The 13,954-nt window shown below is 42.9% G+C and overlaps 1 protein-coding gene across 1 annotated transcript in view; it reads right to left on the reverse strand.

Moving 5' to 3' along the window:
* Positions 1–13,954, reverse strand: part of AGBL1 (AGBL carboxypeptidase 1) — a 354,690-nt gene that overhangs the window by 154,826 nt on the left and 185,910 nt on the right. The window contains exons 18-19 of the mRNA XM_073304655.1: positions 8,224–8,355; positions 3,668–3,844 (exon numbers count right to left, since the gene is read on the reverse strand). Coding sequence (XP_073160756.1) covers positions 3,668–3,844; positions 8,224–8,355 — 309 coding nt within the window. The remainder of the gene's footprint in view (positions 1–3,667; positions 3,845–8,223; positions 8,356–13,954) is intronic.

The following is a 13,954-nucleotide window of genomic DNA, read 5'->3' on the forward strand; positions in this document are numbered from 1 at the left end:
GTACAATGGGGTGCTGGAAGACTTAGTTGCTGTTTGTAAGGTGCATTAAGAGACTATATAATTAAAAACATAAAAAAAAATTGAAGGGCCTGTTTGTCCAGGTGAGTTTATGGATATAATTGTAGGGGGTTGCTGTCATATGGTTTAAAAAACAGATTCTAATTATAATCAAATGTGGGTGCAAAACTGCAGATACTGTTAATTGGGAGCAGAGGTCACAGGATGAAGATATCTAATTGACAAATTACACCCGCAAATCAGGTATCTCTCTAAATTGTGTCATTTTCACACAAGGGAGCTGGAGGGTCCAAAATTGCAGCCCCATAACTAGTATCTAAATTGCGGCTTCTTGAAAAATGTGGCCCTATAAAAATGATTTATTCAGTCTACACCCAGGAGCTTTGGGACTGTCAGATTCTAATGAGAGTCTTTGGTGGGTGGGACTTGGGTACTACATGGGACTATGCAATGAAATCTTTGGTTTACCATGTTGAGAATATTCTCCTAGGAACCCAAATCCAAAAGAACAAAAACAAGTAGTACCCTAATTACAGATTCCTAAATAGAAGGGGAAATCTCCTATTGATATCAATTATTTGAAGGTAATAGCTTATGATCATTTATGCAGCTCCAAAATAAATCTCAGTGTAAGAAATGATACATCATTTCAATTCTAACAAATCAGGCACTTAGTGTCCTGGAGGAGAAATGATTGGAACTACTTTAAAGCTGCCTTAACCTGAGAAACTGCAAAAATATTTATATTCGCGTGATGGAAGGAAGAAATGCCCCTGTGGGCATATTTAAGTGTCCTCTGTCTTTGGGATAAATGGTAATGATAAACAAAAAATGGAAAGATGACCTTAGAATAATAACCTCATGATCCAACTGGGACTGAGCTTTCCAACACACAGAAATCATTTGCAATATGTTCAGAACGGAAATTTCTATCCTGCTTTATAGCTTATAGACTTCCTTATGGGTCACAAAAACGTGGATTTGATTCCCTCTCTTGCAACAGGCGCCCACATGTAAAATTACTCTGATTCCCATGCTGGCTGCCTACCGTTCTGCTCAGTGATGCGGGTGAGGACAAGGGAAAAAAAAAACAGAGGGAAAAATAGAGATGCATTTCATATACTTCAAAGGATGGTTAAAGACAGTCCAGGTCCTGCAACACTGGGTATTTCTGTGTATCCCTTAAGACCTCCAAAATAGAGAAGAGACATTGAGAAAACAACAGAAATGCACTGAAGCTAATCACTGAATACAACATTTATACAGGGCTTTTCACATTACTGTCCTACCACCTCAAGTTGTGATCATATCAGACCCCACACAAGCTAAGCAGTGTTGGGTCAAGGACCACATACAGCTGGTATGCATAGTGATTCAGTGGATAATGATCCTGTCTGATACTCCAGTATGGTGCTAGGGCACTCTGCATTGCTAGAGGTATCTGGGTGAAATCCTGGCCCCACTGAAATCAACAGGAGTTTTGGCATCCTGGTATCTAACTATCCACTGTCTTTTTGGATAAAATGTAGGATGAAAATTCTGCTCTCTGGTGCTTATTAAAAATCCATTAGCACTTTTCCTAGGAGAAGGAGGTGGTAGTTGTGCTGCTCTGGCCAATCTGGGTAATTATATTATCTTTCCTTAAATTCTCTCTGCAATTATTTCTTCACTTCCTGCCCTGGACTTCTATATTCTTACGTACTGTTAAAGCAGCTGCTGAGTTCCTCCTGGCTACACTTCACTGGAGGGCAAAGTTGTTAGTGTATAAGGTTTGCAAAATCCTTGAGATCCTTTGCTCAGAGAGTAATTTGCAATGTATTACTACAAATAATTAATTAGTAATTATCCTGAAGGACCTTTAGGACCCCTAATTGCTTTATTAACACTTCTGCATATAGGGACACTGACCCCCTCCGACAGAAATGGGTTGAAACATGGCAGCCATTCTGCCCTAGCAACACTCCCTATTTGTTTTGGGAGAGGAAGAATCCACCAGTTGACACTGAACGGAGAGCTCAGACCAGCAGAGTATAATTACTGGGGTTAATAACCTTACTCTTGTTAAAAATGCCACAAGATTTTTCACAGACACAAGTGGTCAGAGCGTATGTGTCTCATTCAAAACACATAGCCAACACTCAAACATGAGTACCCCCTTCATGCTGTTTGGGATGACAGTCAGTATTGACTTAGAAAGAAAAGTGTCCCTATTGAATCAGTAACACTACTCCCTCTGGTATAGCACTCCTTTGAGCCCCACGTCGCGATATTAGAGCAATACAGATTCAGAGAGACTAGCACCCCTGACTGACCCAAACCCACCACTTCCTCCCAGACCTGCAGAAAGCTGCAGTTTTCTTAGAGGTAGCCCAGAGGAAATATCTTTATAAGGCCAAGCGCTGGGTATTCCCATGGGCCTGACATGATCAGGATGAGTTCATTACAGTGCGTCTAGTGCTAAATAATAATGGCTCTGTGTGTGCCTGGTGTTCTCATTTGCATAACATTACCCAGAATGCTCTTTCATCTTACAGCTATTTGATAGTGGATGCTGATGTCTGTACTCTAGGAACAAACTCTAAGGTTGTATGTTTTGTTTGGATGCAGAGAGTTTCTTCAGCAAGTACAAAGAGTCATTACAGACAGCAGCAGGGGAAACAGTTGGTGTTCCCTGAGCTAGGGAGGCTCAGAGTAAACTAAAACAATCAGCCCATCAGCTTCCCTTAAAAAGGACAGGGCTTGACAGAGCCCACTGTCACAGGGTCTTTTACTTAGGCTACACCTGCAGGGTGTAAGCAACAGAGCAAGCAGTGGAATACACATTCCCCTCCATAGCTGTGGGTGTCATTTGAAATATAGTTGAGAATGTCTCATGATTTATATGATGGCTTTATTTCCCACTGGTTTGGTGGGAATCCCTTGCCAACAATAAGATTACAATACATAGCACAGATGTCAAATCGTTCTAATCACATCATGCTAATCACTGGTGCCACAGCGCCGGATTCAGAACTCCATTACACCAGTCTCATGCCACCGGTGGAGTTATGCAGGCTTACAACTGCTGTAAACGGAGCTTCAGATCAGGTTCAAAGTTTAATAAGGAGAGGCAGCATCCATCTCTCCGGAATTCCTGATTGCCCCAATATAGCTTCTGTAGGACAGAGTAAATTCGGTTTAGTTAAATTACAAGGAGACCCCTCTTTGTTCAGAACACCAAAGAAACATTTATTGTGTGAGAGGAGAACCAGGCCCACTTACAGCAGTTTTACACCACTATAACTCCATAGCCTTCATGGAATAAGTCCTGATTTACACTAGGGTAAGTGAGAAGAATCAGGCCTTGTTTCCTTTACTGTTGAAAGAGGCTACAAAATAGGAGATACAATAGCATATCACTGTAGGCAGCAGACTGAGGTCTGATGGTAATATTATAGTACAAACTTGGAGGCAATTCTACTCTCAGGGCAAGAAATTATAGCGAAATGTTTCAGAGTTCATTCCACTGAAGGGCTCAGGAAATCAAAGGCTCCTGAGCAAGAAAACAGCACCCCACCATTACACAACTGCTCATCCCTGCACTGCAAATCTAAGTGAGCTCCATAAGAGAAGAGAGGATAGGAATGGGCTCCCAGACATAGGTACTCACCTTGTAGAGCCCATGGCTGCAGCCACAGTAGGTGTTCTCCATTGTGTAGCTCCTCAACACACCAATCTCCCGCCACACTACTACCCGTGCTGTTGATTCACGTGACTTCTCCACCAGGAAGCTACAGCTGCTCATCACAAATGCAGGTGCCACTTTATCCAGGATTTTTGGGAGGGTCTGCAAAAAAAGAATCAAACAAGAATAAGAACATGAATTAGATATAGAGTTACGTAGTTATTATTTACATAGCACCAATAGATCTGAGCAAAATTCAAGAATGTCCATCCCCTGGGAAATTCCAAAATTTCACTGTTTGTTTTTGTCTCAAATGGGGAATAAGAGTTGAAATACTGAATTTTCAAATTTTTGATTGAAATGAAACATTTTGACATTCGTGAATCAAAAGGCTGAGTTTTTATTTGTTGAACTGACCTGAAACACTTCATCTCGTAGCCTGATGTGCCAGGCTCCCGCTCTGAACCAGATTCCCTGGCTGGCTGTATCTCCCATGATACACCTGTAGTCATAACTCCCATGATGCACCACGCAGCTTGGTTAGAGGAGTGTGTGTTGCAGCATGAGAAATATAATCCTTCAGGGAACCTAGTCCATACGAGAAAATGGGGGCCTGAACTACAGCTCCCATGAGGCAATGTGCCATAAAAACATCCATGGAGTGGGTTCGTTGTCATTAATGGCAGCTGTACACATATCCAAAGGCCCAATTCTAGCCAAGTGCATTTCCTCACCCACTCTCCCCGCCCAAAATAAAAAGAGTGTTGGACCACCAAATTAGAAATTATGGGCCAAATTATATGCTGATGTAAATGAGCACCATTTACACCAGGTGTATATTTGGCCCATACAGTATTAAAATAAAGGGCACATTTTCTTTGCCTGTATAACTGTCACCACCTTAAACTGTTGAATTGATCAGATTCCTACAAAGGGGACCCTCTCCATTGATGCCACCATTTACTTTTCATTCTGTTCAGTTTGGGTGATGAAATCTTAACAGTCCATTTCACTTCGTTTAGAAGTCAGTTTTACTGTCTGATTCTGAACTATTATAGCTCAGTCTTATTAGGCTTGGGTTCACAACACTGAGTAGGGGAATATTTGGCTTAACTGGCAGGGGAAAAAAAGACTTCTTAGGTTTTCTGAAACATGTTTAGAGAAACCACAAACTTTTGGCCTAACTGTTTAGATGATCTCCTCATTAACATTAATTCTGTACATACAACTACCACCAACCATCACCACCTACCCAGACTCAGGCTCACAGACCCAGGCTCTGATACTCGCTGCCATGGGATCCTGCTTGCTGTATAGACACACCCATCAGTGAAGCCTTAAGTGAATTAGGCATCCAAATCCCACTGTCTTTTAATGGGATTTGGGCACCTAACTCACTTACTCTGCTTTGAAAAGCCAAACCTCAATGCCTTATCCTGCAGCCACATGCCAATCTCTCTGATTTAGCAGAATAACTTCCTGTATGGTACCATCTAAGGGAGTTATGAAGACCTATCATCTGGGGAACAGACATGCAAGCTGTGGGCTGGAGAATGCCTCTGCAGCACGTTCTTGGATGCAGTGGAGGCTAGCTCTGGATTCATTAATTGCAGATTCTGGACACACTCTGGATGCCTGAAGGAAATGTTTGAATTCTGTTTGTATATCTGTTGATTCTCCCCCGGCTTCTCAAGCTTCTGAAATCCAAACAGAACCCAGCTTCAAAAGTGGTGCTGACTATGAGCGTTCTCTCTCCTCCACTTGTGAAACAGGGAGATTTGGCTAACGAAGATCTTGCAAGGAGTGCTGGAGCACTTTCCTTCTGGGAAAGTATACTCCTTGGATGATGCCTGAAGATAAATGAGGAAGATGTGGTATCCTAAAGGAAGGGAGGGAGTTGCAGATTGTCCTGGAGAGGTACAAGTCATACAACAGTGCAGAGCTATACAAGAACATTATAACCTCTTCTATGCCAGATCTCACTAGCCTATGCCTCTTAAACCACTTTTGGACTACAATTTAGGTTTTGTAAAAATTAATTTTTAAAACTATAATTAGAGATAATTTCATTTCAGATGGGGAAACAGACAGAGAGGTGAAGGGACTTGCCCAAAGTCACACAAATCTGGCAGAGCTGGGACTAGAACCCATTAGATCTGTGTACCAGTCTCCTATTTTAACCACTAGACAACTCTCCTTCCCTAATACAAACAGAATTATTTTCAAGACACTTTTAAAAAGTTTCATTGAAAATGGGGAATTTTTAAATATTACTCATTCCCTTGAACTGTCAAAAACTACAAACCAACAGCCATCAGATGCTGGTGCCTGAGAACCAGACAGCGAGGCTAACTAAACACAGAGCAAAAATAATCTAGTCTAGTTTCACTTTCTAACAGGAATGGACTACAAATGGGAAACAAATGGTCTGTTAAAGAGAATAGGAGTTTCCAATGGGTTCTATTTTAAGAATCCTGTCACAGGAAAAACACTGAAGGGAACTGTATTTTAATATTCACTTACCGAATCAGATTTATTGGGACACTGCAAGTAACAAGTCCAGCACACATAGGCAGGACTGAACATCCTGTTAAAACCTCGGGTCAGAACAACGAAACACACACTTAATACTAAGATAAAGCTATAGCACCATCTACTCATGGGGGTGCTCTCTACACTAAACATTATAGTACAGGGATCGGCAACGTTTGGCACGCGGCCCATCAGGGAAATCCGCTGGCAGGCTGGGACGGATTGTTTACCTGCAGTGTCCGTAGGTTCGGCCAATTGCAGCTCCCACTGGCTGCGTTCCAGGCCAATGGGAGCTGCGGGAAGTGGCGCAGGCCAAGGGATGTGCTGGCCGCCACTTCCCACAGCCCCCATTGGCCTGGAACAGCAAACCGCTACCAGTGGGAGCTGCAATCGGCCGAACCTGTGGACGTTGCAGGTAAACAAACCATCCCAGCCCACCAACGGATTTCTCTGACGGGCCGCATGCCAAAGGTTGCTGATTCCTGTTATAATATTTAAAAATACAGGGTCAAGTCCAATGCTACATCACTCCAGTTTGACACATGTGTAACTCCATGGTTTCAATGAAGCCATGCTGAGGTAAAACTGAAGTAGCATAGGGGTGAATCAGACTCTTGATTTTTATTTTGACATGGTGCTTTTAACAATAAAGCAATTGAATTCAACAGGGCAAGATGACCTGTGGCCTTTTACCAGTGTTATTATATGGTACATAAAGGGTTAAATGAATGATGTTATGCATGTGTGTGGTTTACTCACACAAAAAGGTAGCTGCCCAGGTAGGCAAGTGTTTGTGGCCATTGATTAGGGGGCATGTTCATTAAGATGATACTTCTGCTAATATTCAGTGCATATAGATTTTAGAGATGGGTCCAGCCTCCCAGGAATGCATTCCTCTGGACTCTGGGGAAGTTCACACCCAGCTCCAAACTTCATAGATTGGGCCCATCCCTAATCATAGAAATGCAAGACTGGAAGGGACTTCAAGCTATCACCTCTTGCAGCCCCCTGCACTGAAGTGAGACCAAGGACACCTAGACCAGCCCTGACAGGTGTTTATCCAACTGTTCTGAAAAAACCTCCAATGATGAAGATTCCACAATCTCCCTTGGAAGCCTATTCCAGACCTTAACTACCCTTATAGTTAGAAAGATTTTCCTAATATCTAATCTAAATCGCTCTTGCTGCAGATTAAACACATGATTTCTTGCCCTACTTTCAGTAGACATGGAGAGCAATATAACACCATCCTCTTTATAACAGCTCTTAACATATTTGAAGACTGTTTTTAGGTCTCCCCTCAGTCTTTTTTCAAGACTAATTATGCCCAGGTTTTTAACCTTCCCTCAGAGATCAGATTTATCATTTTTGTTGCTTTCCTCTGGACTCTCCAATTTGTCTGCATCTTTCTTAAAGTGTCATGCCCAGAACTGGACACAGTACTCCACCTGAGGCTTCACCAGTGCTGAATAGAGCAAGACAATTCCCTCTTGTGTCTTACATACAAAATTCCTGTTAATACACCCCAGAATGATACTGGCCTTTTTTGCAACTGCAGCACAGTTGACTCATTCAATTTGTGATCCACTATAACCCCCAGATCTTTTTCAGAAGTACTACTCCCCAGTTATTCAGCCAGTTATTCCCCATTCTGTAGCTATGCATTTGATTTTTCCTTCTTACTTTGCACCTGTCTTTACTGAATTTCACCTTGTTGATTTCAGACTATTTTCCAAACATCATTTTGAATTCAAAATCCTGTCCCCAAAATTTCTAGCAACCATTCCCAGTTTGATGTCAACTGCAAATTATATAAGCATATTCTCCACGCCATTATCCAAATCATTAATGAAAATACTAAATCAAACCAGACGTAGGCCAGCCCCCTTGGGATCTCACTAGATATAGTTTGACAGCAAACCATAACGACTCTGAGTATGATCTTACAGGTCAATTGTGTGTGCGTGCACGAGTGCACAGTAGGTGTGTACTGTAATGTAAAGTCTCACCCTGTAGCCAACATCTTCTGTGACAACTGCTGTGTTGACAGTGCAGCCTGCCTGCCACAAGGTTTCCTTGATGCTGCAGCCATAGAGGAACACATTCTTCTTCTGGGAGTGGCCGTGATAGTCGCAGAATACCTGGAGATCAGAAAAAGGAACAACACTGACCATAAAACAGGAAGGATTCTAGCCCTTCCAATGGCAATGTGTGACAGTAGTGAGTTGACCAGTTGCTAAAGAACCACCCTTTCTTTAGAGCTCCTCAGAGGCTCTTGGGCTATGGGGCATGCCCATAATGAACACCATATGCTGTTGATCAATTGTGATCAGCCTTCCTAGGCTCTGCCAGTCCACCTGATTCTGGAGGTTGTTTTGTTTGAAACACGAGGAACTGTGTCCCATCACTGTAATGATTCCATGGCAGCTCAGGATCATACGTGCATCTTATGATGCAATCAAAGGGCAGTTTGTCAAATTCCTTCTACTTCTAAACTTCAGCATTATCCTCTGGAGGTCTAAAACCTGCACCTTACCAGGCAATTAATCTTGGTTTCTCTAAGTTCAAAGTCTTTACTATGTAATCTGCAGAAAAATACAACCATGCTATTACACTAGTAGTTATTGCATATTGTTAGGATATTGTACATATCCCTATAAACCAAAGCACAGTAAGTGACCTATTTTACATAGTCTAATCAATCAATCTCTTCAGCATCAGTCTTCAGGTAGCTAGGCGCTCAGCATATTCCCACTTTCCGTGGAATTTTAGATGGTCTTTATAAGCACATATCAAGTCTTCTACAAATGAAAATCAGGATTTATTGACCTACGAGGTAAATACTGACCCAGGCCCGGAGAATCAATCATGATGCTCAGTGAGATATGCATTGCTGTTATATATATTCGTCATGTCTTCATCAGAAATACTGGAAAATCCAATAAGGAAAGGAATTTCAAAAGAAGAGCAATTGTTCTTTTTAAGCCATCATTCAAAATGGTCAGAAGAAGATAGTGCTCCAGCAAAGTTTTATTCACTTTTGATAAGCCAATTGGAAAGCAAAGAGGAGCATCCAGATACCACTAAAAGAGAAACTTCAGACTAGACAGGCAGTCAGACAGAAGAAGGAAGATGGAGAAAGAAATAAGCAGTGGGTGCAATCACAGTGGGTGATGTTTTGCCAGTGACTTCAAAGGCCCAAGATTTCACCCAGTATATTTATCTGCCTGATCATTTATTTACCTTTGGCCCGTTAAAGACAATTAAGTTTTACTGAATTTAACTGCAGCCATTCAGGATGCAATTATTTGCACACTAGGTTTGTCAGCGATGCCAGCCAGTCCAGCTTCGACTGCCCACGTCTGCTTCTCTCATCACCACCTCCGCACTTCCTCCCATGCATGAAAAACCACACATCAAACTTCATAAACTCACCACCTTATCCTCTTTCAATCTCTCCTTAACAGCAAGTTCTGCAACAAAGCTTACAGATTGCTACCTCGGGCACTGATTAGTTAAGCAGCAAACTGCAACTTCTGATTTTCAGGTAAACTATTTTACTGTAACCTAACCCTCACCAACATCCAATTGCTGGCTCCTGTTTAACACCTAGATTGTAAGCTCTCTGGGGCACAGACTGTCTTGTTACATGTCTGTACAGCACCTAGCTTAATAGGACCCCCATCCTTGATTAGGATTGCTTGGCTCTACTGGAATGAATTATTACTACTGTAATTAGTTGGTTCTGTTTCATAACCATGTCTGTCTGAGGGGCAGGGGGGTGGATTTTTCCAATGCAAGTTCCCAGAGAAGACAAGCCCTAAGAAAGTTGGCATGTCCTGGACATGCCAGTCTAGGAGCATATTCTCAGATCCATAATGAAACAGCAGTACTGCTGACACCTGGTGCACACAGGTGCAATAGCACGGAATTAAGTGAGAGAAGCATTTCCCCAGTTTATAATGCAGATCATGCATGGAACACCCGAGCACACTACTATCAGGGTGGAAGTAGTTGTGCACCTGCTGTTATGTCTCATCACAGGTATGTTTTCAGCCAGTGAGGAGCCAGGATTTAACAGTATGGCAAACGAAGACACAATGTTAACGTCTATCCTCACTAGAGTTTTATGCAGCTGTCCCTGCTATGTCAACCAGGCCACCGAACCCATGTCACCCTCAGCCAGACCTCCAACATTGTTCCTCTTTCCAGTGTCCAGCACTAGACGACTTTGTTACTATTTCTCATAAAGTGGTGTCCAGGGGACCCAGCCATTACTCAACTCCATTGTGCTAAACAATAGGGAGACATGGAACTACTCACATGTTTAAGGGCTTTGCTGCATCAGAGCCAGAGTATTCAGCGCCTCGCAGGATTGAGCCCTATGGCAAAATGCAGCCTACAAAGGGCAGGCAATGAGGATACAAAGAAAGCATGAACAATTTTTATACACAGTATGACTGAGATTTTCAAAGGAGACTAGTTCAGTAGGACTTGGGGACCTAATTCTCATAGGCCCCTGAATGGGGGTCCTCCCCCTAGCAGTCTGGTACAGCACTTGCTATTCCATCTCTGCCTCAGTTTCTGAGAGTGAGGATTTTAATAAGTCCAATGAGGCTTGTATATTGAACAGCATCCCTTCAGGGGTCTAGTTTATTCAACTCCAAAGGCAGAACATCACACAAAGAGTCTGTATCTCTCTGTAGCTGGAGGGAGAAGCGGCTGAGTCAGCCTTAGTGTGTCAACCTCAGTTATGCCCAAGGTCCCTTAACAGTGAGGACTTCATGAGCCAGGACACTTCTCTGGAGCCAGGGACTTATTGTGACTAGCTGGGGAAGGGTCTCTCCTTTCGGGCCAAAGTACCCACAGAGACCAAACCATGACAATCCTTCCTCAGGACAGCATATCATTCCTTTTTTTCCTAGAGCTTCTGCTGTTGCTTGGTGAATTCTTTCATGGGAGCCAGGTTTCTCTGAGACTCAGCATTCATGGTCCCTGCCTTCTGGAAATGCTCCTACCCAGGAGCATTCTTCCTTGGTTTCCTTTGCTGGTGAACCCCCTCACCACCTTCCCCATGAGAAGCCTTTACCATAGGAACCCTCTCTTCTTACATCTTGGGAACTATTCTCTCCCCCAGGAGTCTCTGTTCCCCTAGCTAGACACCCCAGGAGCAGCTTCCTTTTATCTTGGCCAGGTGCTTCCCTCCCTAATTAACTGCCTCTCAGTAACTCAATGAGTTAACCAATCCCAGGTGAACCTGGAATTGCCCCATTCTCCCTTGTGAAGCCTGTCAGAGGTAGGCCCCTGACCCCTTCAAAGGGCCAGCTATCCTCTGACAGCCCCTTAAAGTAGCCCAGCCTTGCACACATTGGGAGTGGTGGGTTAATATGTAAATATGCATGAACCACACACAGCTGCCCTCAACCAGCCCCTAATTATCTGGCTAATTAAATGTAGCGTCCCAAGTAACAACTTACACGGGTGGTCTGTTATCCAAAGCTCGCCCATGTCCTGTCCATTCCCTGATTCTGCCGCCTGCAGAACTCCACCGCTTGCACCTACGCTTGCCTGTCCCCAGAGTGTTGTGCTCGCATTCCTGACACATGGAGATCAGCTTGCTTCCCAGCAGTGAGTCCACTGCATTATTTACACCATTCTCACTAATTGATGAAGGCAAGGGGAGGACTGTAACTGCTGTGAAATAGGATGCCGATCCACAAACAGCAGCGTTTCCAATTAAACAAACCCAGTTTTGCACAGACCCTGGACATGCAGCCCGCTCAGGTTGCGCACATATTTTGCAGAGCTATATGTAACCCATACACTGAGAAGTAACTCCATCTGCGATGTTTTCAATTACCCTAAAATGGCCCCATCCAAATGGCTGCATTTACTACTTCCTTTAATAACAGAGAGACACTTTTCCAGCTAGTGTTTCATCTAAGCTATCAGCAACATCCAGCCATAGTTTAGGTTAACCACAGGTACTACATGGAATTTATTCCTATGAATATCAAAGAGGATTTTATAGTTTCCATCCTATTTTGAAGCAGAACTCCAAGCTCAATTGGATATCAATTACCTGCCAATTTCACATATTACTAACATGCAAAAGGCACATACGTTATCTTCTCATAATATTATTTTACATATTAGAAAGCACTAAGGGATATTCAGCTAGTCAGACAACAACATTGCTGAGCGGTGATAGCTCTATAATTCTGCATTTAGAGAATCCCACAGATGAATCCTAACTGGTAGGACTGAAATGGGCCTGCTAGGTGATCCATTCCTGCCCACCTGCATCAATGCAAGACTATCATCTACACTAATTGCTGTGGGACTGTCTGCAGTAACTGCCCACAGAGCCTTATCCCCTTTAGTTTCCATTAGCTTCCAACGGCAGCAGGGTCAGTACCACTGTAGCTATTTATGAGCAGTTCCATTTGAAAGTTGTACAGAAGGCATTGAAAACTTGTTTTCATTTTGATTAAACTCACTTCATCGTGTGATTTCCATGGGTATTTTTTTCCGCCCAGGTTCCTGTGACTTTACAACACTTCCCTATCACCCCCTGACAGTCCGACCTTTTCTATCACAGGGGTCTCTTTCATGGTTCAGCCAAAAAAGAAGCCAGGTGCTGTACTCTGTAGCCTGATAGCAGAGCTCTAACTGAGGCATCTAAGAGCGGACAGAGAATGACCATGGGAGTAAGAGGCAACCAGCCTCTTCTCTAGCCAGGACAGTATAACTCATGCAGCACAATCAGACTCCAAGACGTGCCACCCTTCTCACCCCTCAAGAAATTATCCAAGTCCAAGGTAAGAATTGGCAGTATACTCACTTTTGCCAACTCTCACACTTTTATCACAAGTCTCACCGTATTTTTATTACAACCCTGGCTGCCAGAGTCAATTTATTCCCTGCGACTCTCAGCTTTCATTAAAAAAAGAAAGAGAGAGAGAGAGAAAAATAAAAGTTTCTAGCCCTCGTGGCCCCAGAGAAAATCTTGAAAATGTGACACCAGAAGGCAAATAAAAAGACAATCACTAAATATTATCATGGTTGCGGGGGCTAGACTCATTGCACTTGGGGTGGCAATACTGCATTTCAATCAATTTCAAGCAGTGCCCAGTGGCTTCTAAGAATGATAAAGGCTCAGATTGTGGCTTTAGGACATTTGGTGGTAGGAGCCATGAAGCAGCAGGGCTAGAGGGTGAGGGAAGAGTTATGTCTTACTCATCTGTAATTTCTTCCGGGGCTCAGAAGGGAGCCAAAGCACTGCAGTATCTCTGCCTCCCGCCGACCCTTTCTCATGGCCCCACCTTCATCCCAGCACACCCACCCTGGGCACTCTCCCATTCAGGTCTCTGGCAGTAGACTCATAGGGAGAGTCAGCTGACAGCACAGGACAGCTGGTCAGAACACAGAAACCAAGTTTCACAACAGTTACACAGATGGCTTTTTTCAAAAGGGGCCGATTCTTTGCTGTTCTTCAAAATTTTCCACAGGATTTTTTTTTTTTTTTTTTTTACAATTCTTTTGTAAATATTTTCAAAGATCGGCATTTTCAAAAGTGAATTTTTTTCTATCTCCCAAATTTTGGTTTTGATGTTGAAATCCCCCTGCCTTGAGATTAGAGGACCAATGAAAATTGTCAATGTTTAAAACAAAATTAAGGAAAATTAAAACCAGAAATGTTAAATAAGCAATTGTGTCAAAAATGAAAAATATTGAGAA

The sequence above is a fragment of the Lepidochelys kempii genome, chromosome 10, assembly GCF_965140265.1.
Source record: "Lepidochelys kempii isolate rLepKem1 chromosome 10, rLepKem1.hap2, whole genome shotgun sequence".
Taxonomy (NCBI): Eukaryota; Metazoa; Chordata; order Testudines; family Cheloniidae; genus Lepidochelys; species Lepidochelys kempii.